A 21,785-nucleotide genomic window follows, 5' to 3' on the forward strand; every position below is an offset into this window, starting at 1 on the left:
TTTGAACAATGCATTTTTGGCAGAGATCAAATTGGTGCTTTCCGAGTTTACGCTCTGTTGGACATTTAACACTGTGCTCCTTGTAGACAGTGGTGTTCTGAACATGCACCTTTGTTTCATCATATGGATTACTATTTCAAGGGAAACTGTGAGCTGATATATGCCGCCTAAACCATAGGCCGCAAGTATCTGCCACTGGCTGTACAATCACAGCCACGTATGTTTAACTCTGAAACACTGTGGTGTTTCAGAGAAAATATACTATTAATAGCTGCTAGGGACAGAACCGCGCTATTGACTAGTCGGAGAGGCGAGTCCCCAGCAGCTTTTCCCCGCCCGCTGACCGTTTGGGCAGCATGTATCAGCTGACAGGCTCCCTTTAAATTTCCACTAAATTAACTCTAAAGGTCCAGTCACACTAAACAACTTACCAGCGATCCCAACAACGATAGGGATCGCTGGTAAGTTGCTAGGAGGTTGCTGGTGAGATGTCACACTGCGACGCTTCAGCGATCCCACCAGCAACCTGACCTGGCAGGGATCGCTGGAGCGTCGCTACACGAGTTGCTGGTGAGCTCACCAGCAACCAGTGACCAGCCCCCAGCGCCGCGTGGAAGATGCTGCGCTTGGTAACTAAGGTAAATATCGGGTAACCAACCCGATATTTACCTTGGTTACCAGCGCACGCAGCTACATGTGCAGGGAGCAGCGCACACCGCTTAGCGCTGGCTCCCTGCTCTCCTAGTTACAGCACACATTGGGTTAATTACCCAATGTGTCCTGCAGCTACATGTGCACAGAGCAGGAGCCGGCACTGACAGTGAGAGCGGCGGAGGCTGATAACAAAGGTAAATATCGGGTAACCAAGGACAGGGCTTCTTGGTTACCGGATGTTTACTGTGGTTACCAGCCTCCGCAGAAGCCGGCTCCTGCTGCCTGCACATTTAGTTGTTGCTGTCTCGCTGTCACACACAGCGATCTGTGCTTCACAGCGGGAGAGCAACAACTAAAAAATGGCCCAGGACATTCAGCAACAACCAACGACCTCACAGCAGGGGCCAGGTTGTTGCTGGATGTCACACACAGCAACATCACTAGAAACATCGCTGCTACGTCACAAAAGTTGTTCGTTAGCAGCGATGTTGCTAGCGATGTTGCTTAGTGTGACGGGGCCTTTAGAACAGCTGTCTGTATTGGCCATTGTGATGTATGTACATATGTGTATGCACTTTGGGTTTTCTCAGCACAGACAACTCTTTTAATATGAAAGTTGTCAATTTGGTGATTGACAGTTAAGTTCTTGAAACTTGCTGTACAGAAAACCTCTGTCCCTTGGTTGAAGTATTTATTTATATATTTTATATATTTATATATTTTTTATATATATATATATATATATATATATATATATATATATATATTATTTATTTTAAACAAACGGTATATTTACCCTCTTTGGGTCCAGCCTAGTTTCTGCCCTTGCTCCTGTTGTCGTCTTCAGCGCTGAAATCACATCTACAGCGCTGCAGTCGATCCATGAGCTCAGCAGATCATGCCGTCAACTTGGGCAGAACTGGTGAGCTTAAATTGGTTGTCCACTAATTTCTATCTTTCTGCACATCAGTTTACTTCAATATCAAGTTTATTTTCAAATACCTTAGTTTTTCAATTGATCACGTTACCCCCAAATTCTGCTGATATCCGGTGATGTCACGTCAACTTCAGGACTCTGGAAACTGACATTACGTCACCACTTTGTACGGCCACGCTCCCTGATTGACTGGGCTGTGGGCAGGGCTTAACCACACGGCACAGCCTAGTATGGAGCTGAATAGACTTTCAGAAAGAGAAGTCCAGGTGACAAAGGAGTCCCTGCTCTCCCAGCAGGGGAATACTTGGCTTCAGTGCAGCGCTTGGGTAATAAGATTCAAAGGGTCTCATCTCTCTCCTACATCTGAGCTACACAGCTCGACTGCATCATGACATCTCAGCTCTGCTACATCTGAGTGTCTCGCTCAAATGTAGTCGATTTTTGACGCATAGATGTAGTAAAGAGCTAAGCTCCTTTTGAATCTTCTTACTTGCGTACGACACTGAAGCTAGGTATTCCCCTGGTGGGAGCACAGGGACTTCTCTGTCAGATGGACTTGTTCCGAGCTGAAGAACTTCAGGGACCTCTCTCTCCTCTCACTGCTACATCTGAGCGCCTCAGCTCTGCTACATCTGAGCGCTTCAGCTCTACTACATCTGAGCGCCTCAGCTCTGCTACATGAGCGAGACAGTCAGATGTAGCAGAGGTGACATAGATATAGCAGAACTGTGATGCTCAGATGTAGCAGTGCTGAAACACTGATGTGAAATCACTCTCCTCATCACAAGTCTGTGCTTACGCTGTCACAATAAGGCCCCCTTTACACGTCCATTGAAAAAAGCGCAAGTTGCACTATCCGATTTGTCCATCCATGTACACATGTGTGTCATCCATGTGTACGCGCGTGTCACCCATGTGTACGCGCGTGTCATCCGTCTGCTTATTCGTGTGATAACCGTGAAAAAAGGCATGACATTGAAATTTATTGTTTTTATGTGTTAAAGATGTGTAAAGATAGATGGATATAGATTATAGATTCATAGCTTGTACAGCTATTTACACAAATAATTAAATGAAAAAAAATTACATTGGCTACACCTACTTTTGATAACCAGCACAGGTAAAGCAGACAGTTGGGGCCTGCAACACTCTGCTGTCAGCTTTACCTGCACTGGTTATCAAAAATAGAGGGGACCCCATGCTGGTTTTTATAACTCTTTAAATAATTTTTCAAATCCACAGTGTGGGTCCCCCCAGTTTTGATAATCAGCCTTTGCAAATGTAAAGCTGGAGGCTGGTATTATCAGGGTGGGAAGGACCACCATAGTTCTCGGACCCTTCCCAGTCTAAAAATAGCAGCCCACAGCCATCCCAGAAGTGGTGCATCTATTAGACGGGCCAATTCATGGGGTGGTAATCTGGGTAATACTTTTAGGGTTGATGTCAGCTGTGAATTGACACCTGGTATCAAGCCCTGGGGTTAAAAATGGAGAGATGTCAATCAGACAACCCCCATTACTAAACTGATAAGTGTAAGCGCTGTAGCAGCAACCACTGCCGGGTCTCATGCTGCGCCCTGCGAGAGCTGGCATCTGGGATGATTAGTGATGTCATAAGGTTACTGCAGTTCACAGAGCGGCCGACCGACAGAAGGAAGCACGAGATCCAGCAGCACTGAACTACCACCTATCACGCTACCTTCTATGTGACCCGGCAGCAGTGACGAGCGGTGATATCATAAGGTTACCACAGTTCACAGCGTCCGGGGTCACACAGAGGGTAGGATGAGAGCCAGCGGCAGTGCCGAGTGGTGACGTCATAAGGTTACCCCATTTCACAGCAACTGGTTGCTGCGCTACATTCTATGCTGCTGTGAACTGCGGTAACCTTATGACATCACTGCATGTCCCTGCTCTTGCTCTACGCTGTGTGACCCTGGTGCTGTGAACTGCAGTAATCTTAGGACATCACCACTCGTCCAAGCTCTCGCAGAATTCAGCGTGAGACTCGTCATATGGGGCATATGGGGGTTCATTCTCTGAATGAGGCTCCATGCGATGGGCAACTGAGTCAGGAAACATCGTGGGACCTCCATGTGGACTACGTCGGAGCTGCATGGGAGTTCTTTTCGGAATAAATTTGTGAGCGAGGCACTTGGATCGTTGGATTATGTCGGATCTTCGTGTTTTTTTTTAATAGATGAACGAGAGATAGAGTTGGGGAGTGTTTTTTAGAAATAAAATATATGGGTTTTTTTTCTCTTTACACCTACTGGGTTAGTAATTGGTGTGTCTGTTAGACACCTCTATTACTAACACCTGTGTTTGATAAAAGCTGACAATTCACAGCTGATTTCAACTCCAAAAGTATTACCCCAATTGGTCAGGAGAGAGGAAGTTGTCAATTAACCCCATTACAGCTGTATCCAGCAATGAGGATGTGCTACTAGAGCATGATAAAAGGTAATATTGATAAAATAAGTTAATGTATGTTTTGAGTGGCACATAATAAGATTTCGGGGGAAAAAAAAACAGTCATGGTACTGGAAAACATCTTTAAAGGGAATCTGTCAGCAGGTTTTTGCTACCTCATCTGACAGCAACATATTATAGGCAAGGAGATTCTAAATCCAATAGTGTTTCATATTGATTGTTTCAAAATGGCTTCAGCCAGTAATCTAAGAATTTAGATTCAAGAACACAGCAGAGTTGAGAGCTGCCCCCTGCCCACACCAGGCTTTCAATAGAGATTGTGCATTGAATGTGGAGTGTCAGTCAAATTAGGGGCGTGCCGGACTGGGGTGCCTTTGAGTTTCTAGTCCTGTAATGCTAATCACAGGGTAATAAACCCTTTAGTTTACGTAAACACATACTGATAAAAGAATCCTAGTTGCTTTTTGTTTTTTTAATTCTTACTGCATGGTGTCCTCAGCTTACATAAACCTGCTGACAGATTCCCCTTAATGATTTGCTGTTGTACTGTTGACATGACATAAGTGCTGCAGAAAATAAGACAATGGGAGTAGTGGCAGAGACTCAGCATTGGGGTGAGTACAGCACAGTATGTTTGGTTAGAACACACTGCAACCAGAGACACAGCTTTTCTAACACCTGAAAGCCCCATAAAAAGCTAGTAATATAGAGCTACAGCTACCTAACCTGGCAAACAAGGTGTAATGCATTTTCGTTGGATATTATAAACTTTGTATTGCTTCCATGTATAAATTGCTGTGATAAAATCTAAATGTTCACTATTATTTCTCACTTATATGTTTCCTGCAGATACGGAGCAGACCATACTGTTACTATTGAGAAATGTTGCCCAACGTTTCCCCCAGGAACTGCAGAATGCTGTGATGTCTCTTCCTGATGAAATGTCTTCCAAGCTTCGCACAGCTCTTTGCTAAGGCTGATGAGCATATTTCAGTTAGTCTGCCCATTGACAGACACAAACAAACCATTTGCTTTTTTCAGATAAACTTTTAATGCTGATTGTGTAATCCTGCCATACCACCAGTGTCTCTTGACCTCAGGAGGAATGATTAGCACGGTTTGTATTTATGGTTAAGTTGCAGTTGGTAGTTCCTGTTTACCATTTGGACCCAGAACCCTCTTTGTCACCCACTCATCAGAACAGTTTTGTTGACAGACATACCTGTCTACATTTTGTACATCACTATGGAGGTCTGAGAGGAATGAAGTTTAGTCACACATGCCTGTTTTTGCTGTTCAAACTAAAGCAATAAACTTAGAGGTTATGTTAGGGCCGTTCAAGATGTCTTAATTATTCTTGCATGAGTCCACAGTATATTGCTCAACTCTCAAGAACAATATTCCCAAAAAATGCTGAATATAAAAGTAAAAACATTTTCAGTTTTATTAAGCAGCTTCATTGCATAATGGAATGCTATATACACCTTTCTAATAAAGCTTATTCACCACTTTCACACCACATTGATGAAGCCCTGCAACGTTTCTCCTGTCACATGTGGATGCAACAGTGGATCTGTCACTCTATAGCTCACCCCGTCAAAAACAAAAAAATTATCTGACCCAGTTTTAACAACCACAAAATAAAGGTTTGAGTCTCAAAAAACTGCAACACAAAGCAAATCTTTCTTTACTCTTTAAAAAAGGAAGTATTTAAGAAAAAATATATACACCGTTGTAATGAATTGCAAAGCATGTGCATTACAATGCTACTAGTCTTCAGAGTAATAAAAGCTAAAGTTCAGAGGTCAGAGCTGTCGAAAGTACACAACAATGTCCAGAACATTGATGCATGGGTTCAATCTCAGGAGAGTGAGGTACAAGATTTGGTCAGAGAATTGCACTCTCATCAATCCATATTAAAGGCTCAGTAACAGCAGCTCCGCTATTTGACTGAAGCCCTTGATGACGCCGAGAATAGGGGGCGTCGTAACAATCTTAGAGTGAGGGGCTTGCCGGAGACAGCAAAGTCCTAGGGCTTCCTCCCTCCTGTGATTTGTTGTCTTCACCATTATCTACAGAAAGAATCCATCTTACTGAAGCTCCAGGATGGGGTACAGGTTATTTTCCAGAAGATCACGTTACAGACCTTTTTCATCTCACTCTACAAAGACGAAGGGCCATACTACCTTTTCTTGATCTCTTGCGGTCACATGACATTTTAAACAGTTGGGACTTTCCATTTCGCCTTCAAGTCCGCTATGGCAACCAAATGCATATACTGCACTCACTAACTGACATTGGATCCCTTTCTGAGGCCTTAAACCTTCCCAGAACTGAAATTCCAGATTGGCTGTCTATCCCTAACGAATTTTCCCAGGGCCTACCTCTCGGGGCCATCTTCTGAGAAATAACCGAAGGGAGAAGAGAAATCGAGAGAGGATCCCATTGCCTGCTGGAGATAAATGAGTACTGGAGTGGGGCCTACATGCTTCTAAAGAGGGCTTTACACGCAGCGATATCACAAGCGATATCGCTAGCGAGCGTACCCGACCCCGTCGGTTGTGCGTCACGGGCAAATCGCTGCCCGTGGCGCACAACATCACTAACACCCGTCACACTATACTTACCTGTCTAGCGATGTCGCTGTGGTCGGTGAACCGCCTCCTTTCTAAGGGCAGCGGCGATGTTGTTCCTCGTTCCTGCAGTGTCACACATAGCGATGTGTGCTGCCGCAGGAACGACTAACAATCTGCGTCCAGCAACAGCAACGATAATCGGGATAGGAATGACTGGACAACGATATGGTGAGTATTTTTGATTGTTAACGGTCGTTCCTGCGGTGTCGCACGCAACGACATTGCTAACAAGGCCGGATGTGCGTCACGAATTCCGTGACCCCACGACATCTCGTTAGCGATGTCGTTGCGTGTAAACCCCACTTTACACTCTACGACAGTCATTTTATCCTACAGTCCTGGAGGAGAAGAATCAAACAATGGGCAGAGTCTATAATGCTCTGATGGTCCCTGCCAACAAGTTTCTAGGACCCCAGCTGGCTTCTCTATTATTGATCTTACCTCCCTCTCACACCCCTTCCCACCTTCAATACCTACCTCCCTGGATCATGTTGCTTATTGTTGCTCATTTTTCTTCCCCCCCCCCCCACCTTCTGTCCTTCCCCCACCTTCTGTTCTCCTCTCCTCTTCCCCTCCTCCTACCCCCAGCTTAGTCCTCCTCTCCCACCCCTTCTCCCCTTTCTTTTCCCCTCTTCTCCCTGCACACCTTTTTCCCCTCTTCCTCCCCTTTTTTTTCTTTGCCCTCTCTCCTCAGTATCATGGCCTTGGGAGGGTCGGAGGGCGGGGAATTGGTGCTTGGAGTCATTTCAGTGGTTTCAGTTTGTGATTCATTTGATCTGGGGGCTGCTTGTATTTTGGGACATACAATTTGATCCCGGGAGTGAAGGGAGCTCCCAACATGGAAAGTACACATCCCATTTGTGGTCATATGGCACATTAGGGGTGACGTTTAAAAGTTAAAGCCTTCATTGTGGGAGGACCTCTGGTCCATCCCTAGTTTTTCTAATTTCCTCTCTGCTGCTCTTTTGTACTGCTCTACTCTCTTATATCTGACTCCTCTTTTTTTTTATTTCTAATCTTTGTATCCCCCTCCTCTATCCCTCCTTCTCCTGCACGGTCTCCCCGTGTTTATAATGTCACAACTCAATTTCGGACAAAAAAGGTCACAGATTTTATATGACATGCATAAAAGGCGGATCAATGTGTTGTTAATATAGGTGACCCACTTCAAAACTGGCCATCTCCCTATCCTGAAAGATAGGTTTTATACCACATAGTACCATAGTCCTAACCTTAATTCTAAATCTGGGGAGGTCTCCATTGCGCTCCATAAATCATTGTTGTTTTCCGTTATAGACTCCATGGTGGACCCGGAGGGTAGATTTATCTTTCTGAAGCTACAAATTAGTGCCGGCACGTATACTGTAGCTAATTGGTACTTTTATAATAAGAAACCCACTGCGGCATGTTCCTCTTTCCTGACTCTACTGACTGACTTCTCAGAAGGGACCTTGGTGGCTGGGGGGGGGGGGGGGGGGGGACTTTAATTTTACTCTTGACCCATTGGTTGACACTTCCTCTGGCTGGCATTTTATCTCTCAGACGACTGGGGGCTCTAGGCAGAAGTTCCAGACATTTTAGCTAGTTCACATTGCATTCACATTGCATGCCACTAGTAAGGACTATTCTTTTTACTCCCCAATTCATTCCTCCTACATACGTATTGACATGCTATGGATTAGCCAATATGCCATGTCCTGGCAAGTCCAGGCCTCCATAGGATTTATATGCCTCTCCGATCACGCCCTGATATTTGTCCAGTTCACTCCTGATAGTTCACTGCGCTCATGGACGTGGCGTCTTTATGAAAATTTGCTTAAAGACCATATATGCCAAACAGAGATACAGAATGCGATAAACGAGTTTCTGGAGAGTCATGCTCAAGATCAGGCTCCTCTCGCGACACAATGGGAGGCTTTCAAATGTGTGGTGAAAAGCCTCCTAATTAAACATGGAAATAGGCTTAAATGCGAGAGGGCCTCGTTAATCACCTCCATACTTCAGCGAATTCAAACCCTCAATGTCCCATAAAAAATCCTTATCAGCTTCTGTATACTTGATCTTGGTGAGATCCCGTGAGGAACTTAAGGGTCTATTAAAGCAAAAATATCTAAATCAAAAAGTGCGGGTACAAAGATATCTTCACGAACATGCTGACAAATGTGGGAGAGCCCTAGTTAGGTTCATATACCCTAGAAAGTCCACAAATCATGTTCCGAAAATTAAAGATGGTGGGGTTCATCTCACTCAGGACCTGGTTAAAATAGCAGAGGCGTTTTGTTCCTTCTATGGGGATCTCTACAACATAATAGGTCAGTTTGCAGACATGCCCCTGGCAACGCTTACCCGCAAGATTGAGGATTATGTATGTCCAACAGACTGCCATTCCTAGGCTTGCTAGAGTAGAGGTTTAGGCTTTGGGGTCAGATTTTTTCTTAAGGGGACATGCCGGTGGACAAGAGACGAGGACCTGACGGATTCTATTCTAAATGTTTTAAAAAATTTTGGGAGAAAATTGTTCTCTTTTTGATGAAGGTCTTTAACTCTAACTCTACCAGGTCATCTTTTGTCTCTCAGTCACTAGAGGCACATATTTGTGTCCTCCCGAAACCGGGGAAAGATCCTACCTGTCTGTCTAACTATCATCCCATATCTCTAATAAATAGACGTAAATTTTTTTTCGAAAGCCCTGGCTAATAGATTGGCTGCCTTGCTCCCGAATGTGATACAGTGCGTTGAAAGTATTTGGTCCCCTTGAATTTTTCAACCTTTTCCCACATTTCAGGCTTCAAACATAAAGATAATTTTAATGTTATGGTGAAGAATCAACAACAAGTGGGACACAATTGTGAAGTTGAATGATATTTATTGCTTATTTTAAATTTTTGTAAAAAATAAAAAACTGAAAATTGGGCGTGCAATATCATTCGTCCCCTTTACTTACAGTGCAGCAAACTCACTCCAGAAGTTCTTTGAGGATCTCTGAATGACCCAATGTTGTCCTAAATGACTGATGATGATCAATATAAGCCACCTTTGTGTAATAAAGTCTCTGTATAAATGCACCTGCTCTTCAATCGTCTCAGTGTTCTGTTTAAAGCACAGAAAGCATCATGAAGACTAAGGAACACAACAGGCAGGTCCGTGATACTGTTGTGGACAAGTTTAAAGCCGGATTTGGTTGCCAAAAAATTTCCAAAACTGTAAACATCCCAAGAAGCACTGTGGAAGCGATCATATTGAAATGGAAGGAGTATCATACCACTGCAAATCTACCAAGACCCAGCCGTCCCTCAAAAATGTCATGTCAAACAAGGAGAAGACTGATCAGAGATGCAGCCAAGAGGCCCATGATCACTCTGGATGAATTGCAGAGATCTACAGCTAAGTTGGGAGAGTCTGTCCATAGGACAATAATCAGTCGTACACTGCACAAATCTGGCCTTTATGGAAGAGTGGCAAGAAAAAAAGCCATATCTCAAAGATATCCATAAAAAGTGTCGTTTAAAGTTTGTCACAAGCCACCTGGGAAACACACCAAATATGTGGAAGAAGGTGCTCTGGTCAGATGAAACTAAAATTGAACTTTTTAGGCACAATGCCAGACGATATGTTTGGCGTAAAAGCAACACAGCTCATCACCCTGAACACAGCATCACTGTCAAACGTGGTGGCAGCTTCGCTTCAGCAGGGACAGGGAAGATGGTTAAAATTGATGGGAAGATGGATGGAGCCAAATACAGGACCATTCTTGAAGAAAACCTGTTGGAGACTGCAAAAGACCTGAGACTGGAACAGAGATTTGTCTTTCAACAAGACAATGATTCAAAACATAAAGCAAAATTTACAATAGAATGGTTCACAAACATATCTAGGTGTTAGAATGGCTAAGTCAAAGTCCAGATCTAAATCCAATTGAGAATCTGTAGAAAGAGCTGAAAACTGCTGTTCACAAACGCTTTACATCCAACCACACTCAGTTTGAGCTGTTTGCAAAGGAAGAATGGACAAGAATTTCAGTCTCTCGATGTGCAAAACTGATAGACACATACCCCAAGCGACTTGCAGCTGTAATTGCAGCAAAAGGTGGCTCTACAAAGTATTAACTTAAAGGGGACAAATAATATTGCATGCCCCAAGTTTGTTTTATATTTATTACAAAAATTTAAAATAAGCAATAAATATCGTTCAACTTCACAATTGTGTCCCACTTGTTGTTTCTTCACCATAACATTTCAAATTTTTATCTTTGTTTGAAGCCTGAAATGTGGGAAAAGGTTGAAAAATTCAAGGGGCCGAATACTTTTGCAAGGCACTGTACACAATGATCAAGTGGGTTTCGTAGTGGGTCGAGAGGTGAGGGATCATACGAACAAGACGTTTCTTCTGCTGGCTCGGGGAAGTGCGAAAGCGATTCTAATGTGCCTACTTTCTATAGATGCAGAGAAGGCCTTTGACCGAGTCAGCTGGAGTTTCATGTTGGCATTGTTGAGACAGGTGGGTTTGGGAGATAGGTTTAATATACGGGTTTTGTCCCTATATAGTACCCCATCAGCTAGAATTAGGGTCAGTGGGTCCCTTTCTTTTCCAATCGGTATAAAAAATGGCACACTCCAGGGATACCCTTAATCCCCTGTCCTACATATGTTATAATGGAGCATGGGGCCTCGGCCATTAGAGGGAACCCTGACAACCATGGGCTAAAAGTGTGCTAGCATCGGTGTAAAGCGACCTTATATGCGGATGACCTCCTCCTCTTTGTCACCCAACCACCTATATCCTTTCTCTCCTTAGTCAAAGAATTTGAAAAATGTGGACATCTTAGCAACTTTAAGATTAATTACACCAAATCAGAAGCTCTGAATATCACCTTGCATAGTGATGTGGTGGCACACATTAGTAGAAATTTCCCATTTAAATGGCAGACCTCGGCCCTGACTGACTTAGGAGTAGCCGTCCCACAAGACTGTACTAAAATATTTTAACTCAACTACCTCCCTTTATTGGAATGCACCTTAAAGGATCTCAAGCATTATGATAGACGAAAACTTTCCTGTTTCGGACGTATTAACGTCATAAAAATGGATGTTCTGCCTTGGGTTTTGTATATATTCCAAATGACCCCTATAGCCCCACCAACGTCTTTCTTCTCCAGATTACAATCGGCCATTATCAGATTTGTGTGGGGTGGAGGGTGGCCTCGGATAGGGGTTAGTGTATTATGTAGACCCTAAAGGGAGGGGGGAGCAGGATTGCCTGACTTCAGGAGATATCATAAGGCGTCCTTACTGAGGCGCTTATTAGACTGGCAGTTTCATAAGGCAACTAAACAGTGGGTAAATCTGAGACACCGCTGTGGTTCCTCCTTTGTATCTCGTCGTGTAGAGGCTTGGCAGGCCAATTTCCTTAAAAATGTGATGAGGTGCTGTGATTTTGAGTGCTGGAAGGGCTTTCTCTCAAGGTCACCTGGGTCTCTCTCGCCGATTTTCTCCAACTCTGAGTTTCCCCCCAGGGCTTGGGGGTAGACCAATACTTGTGTTGGAGGAGGAGTGAGGACACACAGTTTGCTCAGATTCTACAGGGATTAGAATTGCCCCCTCTTTCTTCTCTCATATCCCTTGAGGTTAGGAGTCCTTCAGCATGGTTGAAGTACAGTGGGGAAAAAAAAGTATTTGGTAAGCCACCAATTATGCAAGTTCTCCCACTTAAAAAGATGAGGCCTCTAATTGACATCATAGGTAGACCACAACTTGCATGTTTTTAGATGACTACTTATTTCCCACCATAATTTGCAAAAAAAATCTTGTCAAATCAGACAAGGTAATTTTCTGGATTTGTTCTCATTTTGTCTCTCATGGTTGTGGTCTACCTATGATGTCAATTACAGGCCTCTCTCATCTTTTTAAGTGGGAGAACTTGCACAATTTGTGGCTGACTAAATATTTTTTTTTCCCCCACTGTACCTCCAAATTAGGTCCTTTCTGATGGAAGGGCATAAACTAGCGATTTTCACTGCCGCGCCCATGCATTTTCAACAACTCTTTACTAAAAGATCCCCCAAGACGACATATCTCTTAACTACTCTTTTCTGACAAAAGGGAATGACATTCGGGGACTTAAGTTTATAGAGAAAAGAACACTGCTGAACAGATGCCAGAGTCAGAGTAACTCTGCTGCTTTTGTTGAAACTTTGTTTCAAGCATGTGATGCTCATTCAAACTCATCTGTGGCAAGTAACAGGTGTGGGCAATATGGAAATCACACCTAAAACCAGATAAAAAGGGGGAGAAGTTGACTTAATCTTTAGATTTTGTTTCTGTGTCTCACACTAAGCATGGAGAACAGAAAGAGGAGAAGAGATCTGAGGACTTGAGAACCAAAATTGTTGAAAATATATCAACCATTTAATCTCCAGAGATCTTCATGTTCCTTTGTCCATGTGTACCGCCCCGGTGTTCGTCGGGCTGCTCGGGTCCTGGATCGTGGTGGCTCGAGGGGGCCCGAACCTAGGTTGGCGGACAATTGGATCCGTGAAAGGGGGGTACTTACAGGGGATAAGTTCGTGATGCCACCTGTGGGTTGCGGTAATGGGAGTACCACCGCTGCTGTAAGGAGTACCAGGGCAGATGGAGTTAAGCAGCCTGATGTTAATCTCTCCACAGGTAGGGATGGCCCCGGGCTCAAGGGTGTTGGTGTTTATTCGGGAGCTCAGGGCGCAGGGGGAAGAGGGTACTCACTGTGGGTAATCGTGGTGCTGGATGAGGATTATAAAGTAGACACACCCTGCAAGTAAACAAAGTCCTCTTTGCGCCACAGTCACTGCAGGGGAGCCCGTCCAGGTGTCCGCTCCCACCGGTGTCACTTAATAGTCCGGAGCCTACCTCCATGCACAATTTAGTTATTTGTCTGTGGTCCCTTGGCTTGAAGCTGTTAGGGCCCCGCTATCTTTGTGAAGTGTAGCTGTGCTCTTGGGAGCTGGCACTTGGGACTTTAGTTGGCTGCTTTTGGCTGGAAAACCCTGTCCACCGCGTTGTGCTGATGCCCCCAATCTCTGAACTCAGTGGAAAGGTCCCTGAAGGTCTCCTTTCTCTGCAGGTTAATTGCCAGGACGTTGAATCGGCTCCTGAACTAGGGTCCTGTACCCCGTCGTGCTCTGTACCGGTCAGTTTCTTTTGGGTTTGCTGGTGCCGACAGTCGTCCTAGGCTGTGTCCGTTGCACCCTTTCCGATGTCACTGCCACCGGTCCCCGACTCCTCTGGTTCCGGACCACAATCTGCGACCCAACCACGGTCTAGCTCCCCGGGAGCTCACTCTCCCCAGCTCCTCTCTTACTTAACTCTACTACTCAACTGAACTGACTCGCTTCCCTCCCACCAGTCTGCCTGACCCCTAAGTGGGTGGCCCGTTTCCAGCTAGACCAACCCACTGGTGTGTCTGACAGGTCAATATGTGAGGTGTTGATTGGGATTTGTAGTGCTGTTGGTAGTGACACCGGTTTCTTAGGAACCTGGAACCATGAGGGGTAGGCCCTGCACCCTGGGTAAGGATGCAGTACCCTGTGGCACCCTGATGTACTCAGGGGCGCCACACATGGTGTGCAACATAATCAAGAAGTTTACAACCCATGTCATCAATGTCAGCACAAACTATCCATCGACAGTTGAATTAGATGAAACGCTATGGCAGGAGACCCAGGAGGACTCCACTACTGACATAGAGACATAAAAATGCTAGACTGGAGGGTCTCAAAATGTATGTGAGTAAGCAAAAATCCTTCTGGGAAAGTGTCTTGTGGACAGATGAGACCAAGATAGAGCTTTTTGATAAAACACATCATTCTAGTGTTTACTGAAAATGTAATGAGGCCTACAAAGAAAAGAACATAGTACCTACAGTCAAAGATGATTTGGGGTTGTTTTGCTGTATCTGGCACTTTATGCCTTGATTGTGTATAAGGGATGATGAAGTCTGAAGATTACAAAAGGGTTTGTGCGGCAATGTAGTGCCCAGTCTCAGAAAGCTGGGTTAGAGTCCTAGGTTATGGGTCTTCCAGCAGGATAATGACCCCAAACGTACTGCAAAAACCTCCTAGAAATGAATGGAAACAAAGAGCCAGAGAGCTCTGAAGTGGCCAGCAATGAGTCCAGATATAAATCCCATTGAACACCTTTGGAGAGATTTTGAAATGGCTATTGGGAGAAAGCTTCGTTCAAATATGAGAGACCTGGAGCAGTTTCCAGAAGAGTAATTGTGCAGTTCAGAGTTGTAAGAAACTTGATGATGATTATAGGAAGCGACTGATTATAGTATTTGTGAGTGTGTACCCAAGCATTAAGTTGAGGTTGCTAATAATTTTGTACAGCTCAGTTTTGAGATTTTGTGTGAAATTATGTCCAATCCAATTTGAATTATTTTTTTTTTGTATTGTATCAATACACACAATTGAAATAAACATAATTGCAATAATTTCCTGGGAGAAAAACTTCATTTTCTTGAACAATTTCGAGGATGCCAACAGTTATAGTAAAAGCTCAGTGTAGCACACAGAATAAATTTGATCCAAAATTTTATGGAAAATGTTTCCAATAAAAGCTTCAATTCAACCTACAAAAAAACTCAGGTCAGTTATCTATCAAAGTATACAGGTGCTTCCACGTTACTGATCGCACAAAGGCTCTGGAAAAGCACAGTGGCTCCACCCTGGCCACCCCACCCCAAAAAAGGAAACCAATAAAATGTCCTAACCCAAATCCAAATGAACTCCTTTCTTCTGAGCCCCACATTGTGCCTAAACCACATTTAGTGTTCACATGTTTGACTTTTCTGTAGCAATGAGAGCCTGCCTAACATATGCAGAGGCAGATTATAATGAGGGCAATCCGGGCTACCGCCTGGGGCCCGGGGCTCCAGGGGGCCCATGCTCCGAACAGTAAATTGCCCCATTATAATCCGCATGAAATATTTTTAAGCTGCTGGGTCATCCGCCCACCCTGCAACACATCGGCAGGACGGGGGCCACCGTCAGTGCAGTACACAGTGACTCCTGTTAGGGGCTCCCTGAGCAGAAGCCAGGAGAGGGCGGGGCCGCTGACAGCCCGGGACCATTCCCTTTCCTTCCTCGGCTCACCGGGTCCCAGGGGTCGGGGCCGCCATCAGGGCAATGAGGGGGCGTGGGGCGCTTAGAGAGAGCTGCCCTCTCTATTCCTGCTCTGCACTGATCTATGTGATTGGCAGAGCAGGACAGGAAATGCACTGACCAGAATGGAGGCTGAGAAGGTGAAGGACCTTGCCTGATCACATGACTGGAGAACTGGCAGGTCCTGTTGTTCAGCTGCTGCAGCCTCCGTGCAGCTCCAAGTGTCTGCTCTCCTGCTATACACTGATCAGGAACTGCAAGATGAGGTAATGTATATTGTGTGTAAGGAAATGTGCCTGTTGTAGAGCGGTGTGTGTATATGTGCGTGTTGCCTTTCTCCCTAGCTGGCTGCCTCTCTTTGTCTGTCTCTTTCCCTGACTGGCAAGACTGTCTGTCTGTCTTTGCCAGTCAGGGAGACAGCCAGACAGGGAGTCTCTGTTTTTCTCTCTGTCTGTCTGTCTTTCCCTGGCTGGCTGTCTCTGTCTCTTTCCCTGGCTGGCTGTCTCTCCACCGATATCATGTTACCTCACACAAGCTTCTTATACTAACAGTGTCCTTCGTTGTCTATAGCAACCACTCACAGCTCTAATAAATGACCTGTGGCTCCTAGCTCCAATGACTTTAATGTAAGGTTTTTTGTTGAATAACTGTAAAGCGCAGGGTGAAATTTTCCTCTATGACGTTCAATGAGTCACCTGAGGTGTCTGAAAAATATCGTGATTGTAAATGTGACGGTGCGGATTCCTTTAGCGGACATACACACATACATACACACACACTAAGCTTTATATATTAGATATACGCATATAACTGACGATTCTGGAGCTCGTCATTTTGATGACCTGAAAAACGGTGCATGCAGCTTTTTTCGGGATGTCAGAAATGGAGATTTTCCAAGAGTGATGGTGGGACTGTGGAAGGTTCGAGGGAGGATCGCAGCTCACCTGGTAAATGCATCACCGGGGTCCTTTCTCTGGAGGACGGTGCAAGGAGGTCAGCTCCGTGTTCAAAGAGACAAAGTCCGGCAATAGAAAAAAGTTGTTTCCAGCATCACGTCCAATAAATAAGGTTAAAAACCAATTTTATTCCATAAGGTTAAAACCAACAGTAGGTTGGATGGACGTCCACGAAGTCTAAAACAATGTCTTACACGTTCCAAACCTAAAAGAGGTTCTTAGTCTTAGACATATCCTGCTAGATTTGCACATGTTTTGGAATAAAATTCGTTTTTAGGCTATGTGCACACGCTGCGTTTTTTTGACGCTGCGTTTTTGTGCGTTTTTGGCCGCTAAAAACGCACAAAAACGCACCTGCGTCGAAAAAACGCGGCAAAAAACGCACGCGTTTCAATGTGTTCTTCATTCTCCACTAGTGTATGCAGAAGAGCAGACAGCTGCAGAACTACAAGGCTCAGCATCCTCGATCCAATAGTGTATGCAGGACAGCAGACAGCAGCTGTCGAACTACAAGGCTCAGCATCCTCCATCCAATAGTGTATGCAGGAGAGCAGACAGCAGCTGTCGAACTACAAGGCTCAGCATCCTCCTTCCAGGACTGTATGCAGGATTTCTCTGCCCCCCCCAAAAAAAAAAATGACATGGGCTTCGCCATATTTTTGTATGCTAGCCGGGTACAGCAGGCAGGTACGGGCTGCCCCCAACCCCCAGCTGCCTATTTGTACCCGGCTGGGAACCAAAAATATAGGGAAGCCCTTTTTTTTTAAATTATTTCATGAATTTCATGAAATAATTTAAAAAAAAAAATGACGTGAGCTTCGCCCCATTTTTGAGTCCAGCCGGGTACAACTAGGCAGCTGGGGATTGGAATCCACAGTGCAGGGTGCCCATGCTTTCTGGGCACCCCCGCTGTGAATTGCAGTCCCGCAGCCACCCCAGAAAATGGCGCTTTCATAGAAGCGCCATCTTCTGGCGCTGTATCCAACTCTTCCGGCTGCCCTGATGCCGGGTGGCTAGCCAGGTAATAATGGAGTTAGGGCTAGCTGTATATTATCAGCTAGCCCTAAGCCCGAAATTCATGGTGTCACGCCAATATTAGACATGGCCACCATGAATTTCTAGTAAAGATAAAAAAAAAACACAACACAGAAAAATATTTTTATTAGAAATAAAACACAACACAATTAGTGACTCCATCTTTATTGAAATAAACCCCCCTCCGCAGTAATCCTGGGTCAGGGTCCCGCGCCGTCCAATCAGGATCCAATATCATCTGATCGGTTTGCTGGAAGGCAAAGCGATCAGATGATGTGTCAGGATCAAGTGCCTGAATCCCATCACACATCAGCTGATTGTATAAAAGCCGATTATACAATCAGCTGATGCATCAGTAGAAAAAAAAAAAAAAAAAAATAATACTCACTTATGTGCTGAATTACCGGCAGCTCCCGGAGCGATGGGGCGGGAGACTGATCCCGTCCGATCGCTGCAGCAGCTGCCGGTAATCAGGGATGAAGTCTCCTGACGCATCCGCTGATACCGGCCGGGCGCCCGCGTCAGCCCGAGACTCGATCAGCTGATGCGTCAGGTGACTGCATCAGGTGATCCATCTCCAGGTCCTGCAAGCAAGGTCCTGCCCCGGGGAGACTGCACACAGCCGGAGCGGGAGCGGCGATACCGTGACAGGAGCTGGGAGCGGGCATGGCACCGGGAGTCTGCAGACAGGTGAGTATAACTTTTTTTTTTTTTTATTCTACTGTTAACTTTTGTTTTCGCAGCTTACCTTATTTCTTATCTCCTTTGTTGAGCACCACCCTTATGTGACCTTACGGTGAGCGGTTGGAATATTTTCTATATGGTCGGACTATTTCTATATATTGTGGAGTGTTATATGTGATTTGGTGGTGCCGGACGTCTCTTTTACTGTGCTGAACCTTATTTCTTGGACGTGATGCTGGAAACAACTTTTTCTATTGCTGAAGGTTCGAGGAGTTGAGGCGGAGCTGTGGTGGAGGCGGAGTCTGAATGGGGCCCTGAAATTCCTGATGGCAGCCCTGGGCAGGAGGTACTAGTAACATACAGGGTGCGGCGCAGCTGAGCGAGTCCCGACCACCTGTCTTGCGAAGAGGTGCGTCCTCTGTAGTGGTGACTGCGTTGTTGCAGGTTACGCTGGAGTCCAGCAGCCTGAAGAATGGAGATGGACCGGTGACCTGTTCCTTGGAGGTGCCTGCCGACCTGATCACTAGCAGCAGGCAATGGAGGCACACTATGTGAAAGGGGGGGGGGGGGGGGCGGCGGCACACTATGTGAAAGAGGGGGTGGGGCGGCGGCACACTATGTGAAAGGGGGGGGGGGGATTGTAATTTTCTATACAGTGGGGACGAGGGTGTCTTTTGAAAGTGTTCTGTGGCATCTGATCTATGTAGTTTCAATCGTCCATTCCCAATCCATATAATGTATAGATTGGGATTGGAGGATTGAAATTCCATGGGTGAAACGCCCCAGCACACTGTACCCCATTGGCCCTTTCTCCATCTTGGATATTTGCAATGTCTGCCTCCACATACTATGTGTGCCCCTCCATCAGGATATTCTGCATGTATCATGATGTATGTAGTGGATATAATGGAGGGGTACACACTGTGTGTAGGCGGGGGACATCTGCCCCATGTAGTTTCACTTCACACCAATCCCATACCCCATATATATTTTCACTACTACAATAAGGCCGTGTACACACATTGAGTATTTGGTGAATTTTGTACAAATACGGAGGTAAAAAAAAGTCACCAAATGTTGACAGTGCACACATGGCCTTACAAATAACTGGGTAATAAACTCACCAAATACTCAGTGTGCACATGGCCCAAGGCCTCGTGCACACGTTCAGTATTAGAGTTTTTGTTACGTTAGTATTTGTTAAGCTATGTTCACATAGGGCAGTTTTGCATTTTTTTTCATTGTTTTTTTCATTGGTTTAATGTAATTACGTGCTAATAATAAGCTGCAGATTTTGCTGCAGAACCCCACCCCCCCCCGTGTGAATATAGACTAAGGCCATGTGCACATATTCAGTTTTTACCTCAGTATTTGTAAGGCCTCGTGCACACGCTGAGAATTTGAGTATTTTACTTTGGTAGTTGTTAAACTATGTTCACACAGGGAGTTTTTGCTCAGTTTTTTCTTTTTTTTTTTTTTTTGGGCAATAGTCTTGTTTACAGATTAAAGTTGGACTGTTCAATACTAGGCCTTAGTGTTTTTGTTTTTTAAACTGAAGGGAATATTTATTAATTAGTGGATGTTTTTTACATTATAGTTTCGGCAACTATTTTTCAGAAATTATCTGTTTCAGGTGTTTGACACATGACCTCTCACATGACCCGGGTTTAGGGATGGGGGGGGGAGCCCACAGGTCTTTAACAGCCCGGGCCCTGGTTACCCTTAATCCGCCCCTGAATGTATGGGGTATAATATATGGGCACTAAAATGGCAGATTTGCAATTTTCACTCAGCAACATCCACTGCTGCTTGTTTCTGGAACACATCCATGACGTGAAAATGTCACTACACCTGTAATTCAATTCCCAGAGGGGTGTAATTTCCAAAATGGGTTCATTTGGGAGTATTCTGCTCTTCTGACACTTAGGGGCTCCATATATAAAGTCCACAAACTGTTCTCCCAAAATTTGTTTTCCAAGAATATAATAGGGCTCCTTCCCTTCCAAATATGGGGTACTGCCATTTTCCAAGAGGTCCCTCCGGAAAGCACCATAGGAGTTAATCCCCTTGACCTATACAGAGACAGGATCACACAGAGGTTAAAAGGCCCTCCCCACCTCCACCCTCCAGTGGTTTTCCTGTTCTTACAGGAGACAGTCGCATGAGAGTTGCTCCTAAATTGGAGATATTTTATCCTTTAGAATTTCATCATACGGATTTAGTGTGTATGGGATCAAGGGGTCTCGGCCTTTCCTTCTCCCTGTGAAGTGGCCCAGAGCTGAAACCTCTCAAAGGAGTGTCCCTCAGCCATCACTCGCTGTATCAGAACGGGCTCAGGGGAATCGGGGACGTTTCTCTGCTTTTCCTTCTCCCTGACAAACACTCCGGGGCCGATACCTCTCTGGGTAGAGGTCCCTCAGCCATCAGCGCACCATCTGAAATAATGTATTCCTGGCCATGACTCCACTACTCTCCGTGGAAGTCGACACGGTGGAGTCTGTACAGGTAAGTGCACAGTGGTTTTCTGGGCCTCTGAGCTGATTCAAGCTACACGCCCTTATGCAAAACCTGGGCCTCATGCATTAAAGTTTGCTTCAGGCCCAGAGGCCAGGCCTTGGAGCTTTTTGAGCAAAGTTTATGCAGCATGGCTGAGGTTGCTGCCTCATATTCTGTTTGGGCCAGCAATCTCATATTTGAGCATCCGAATTTGACTGTTGATGGGACACTCATATGTTTCCACTATTATATCACCTGGCTAGATTCTGGCTGTCTACGCCTTCCATAATCGGGCATATCATGTGAATATGGCACACTCTCATAGATGTGGGACCTTCACTTCAGCTGAATCTCAGGGTGAAATAATTGGTTCAGGTGGGACTAATCTGACTCTTGGCTACCTTTCTATGGGTAGGTTTCTCCTGAGTGCACAGTTTATTTCTTGAGGGCAAGTCTGATGTGCTTTCCTGTTTAAGGCTCTGCCTACACCTCTGGCTTTGCACATTGGGTCTATCAGGGCTCACTGCTTAGGCCTTTGAATTTCACAGAGCACCCTGGTTCTCTGCCTCACTGGTGTACCCTCCCGGCTTGTGCCGCTGGCCTCTGTGCCTCTGGGTCTCGTGCCTCCGGATCTCGTGCCTCTGTACCTCTGGGTCTCGTGCCTCCGGATCTCGTGCCTCTGTGCCTCGGGCCTCTGTGCCTTGGACCTCTCTGCCTCGTGCCTCCGGGTCTCAGGCCTGCGGGCCTCCGGGCTTGTGCCTCTGGCCTAGCGCCTCTGGCCTTGTGCTTCGTGCTTCTGGCCTCGTGCCTTGTGCTTCG

General features: G+C 45.4%; 1 protein-coding gene across 1 annotated transcript in view; it reads left to right on the forward strand.

The window, feature by feature from the left end:
• IPO4 (importin 4) overlaps positions 1–5,542 on the forward strand; it is a 298,714-nt gene extending 293,172 nt beyond the window's left edge. The window contains exon 30 of the mRNA XM_075340711.1: positions 4,873–5,542. Coding sequence (XP_075196826.1) covers positions 4,873–4,997 — 125 coding nt within the window. The 3' untranslated portion in view covers positions 4,998–5,542. The remainder of the gene's footprint in view (positions 1–4,872) is intronic.
• The last annotated feature ends 16,243 nt before the right edge of the window (positions 5,543–21,785 follow it).

The sequence above is a fragment of the Anomaloglossus baeobatrachus genome, chromosome 1 (genome assembly GCF_048569485.1).
Source record: "Anomaloglossus baeobatrachus isolate aAnoBae1 chromosome 1, aAnoBae1.hap1, whole genome shotgun sequence".
Lineage (NCBI taxonomy): Eukaryota > Metazoa > Chordata > Amphibia > Anura > Aromobatidae > Anomaloglossus > Anomaloglossus baeobatrachus.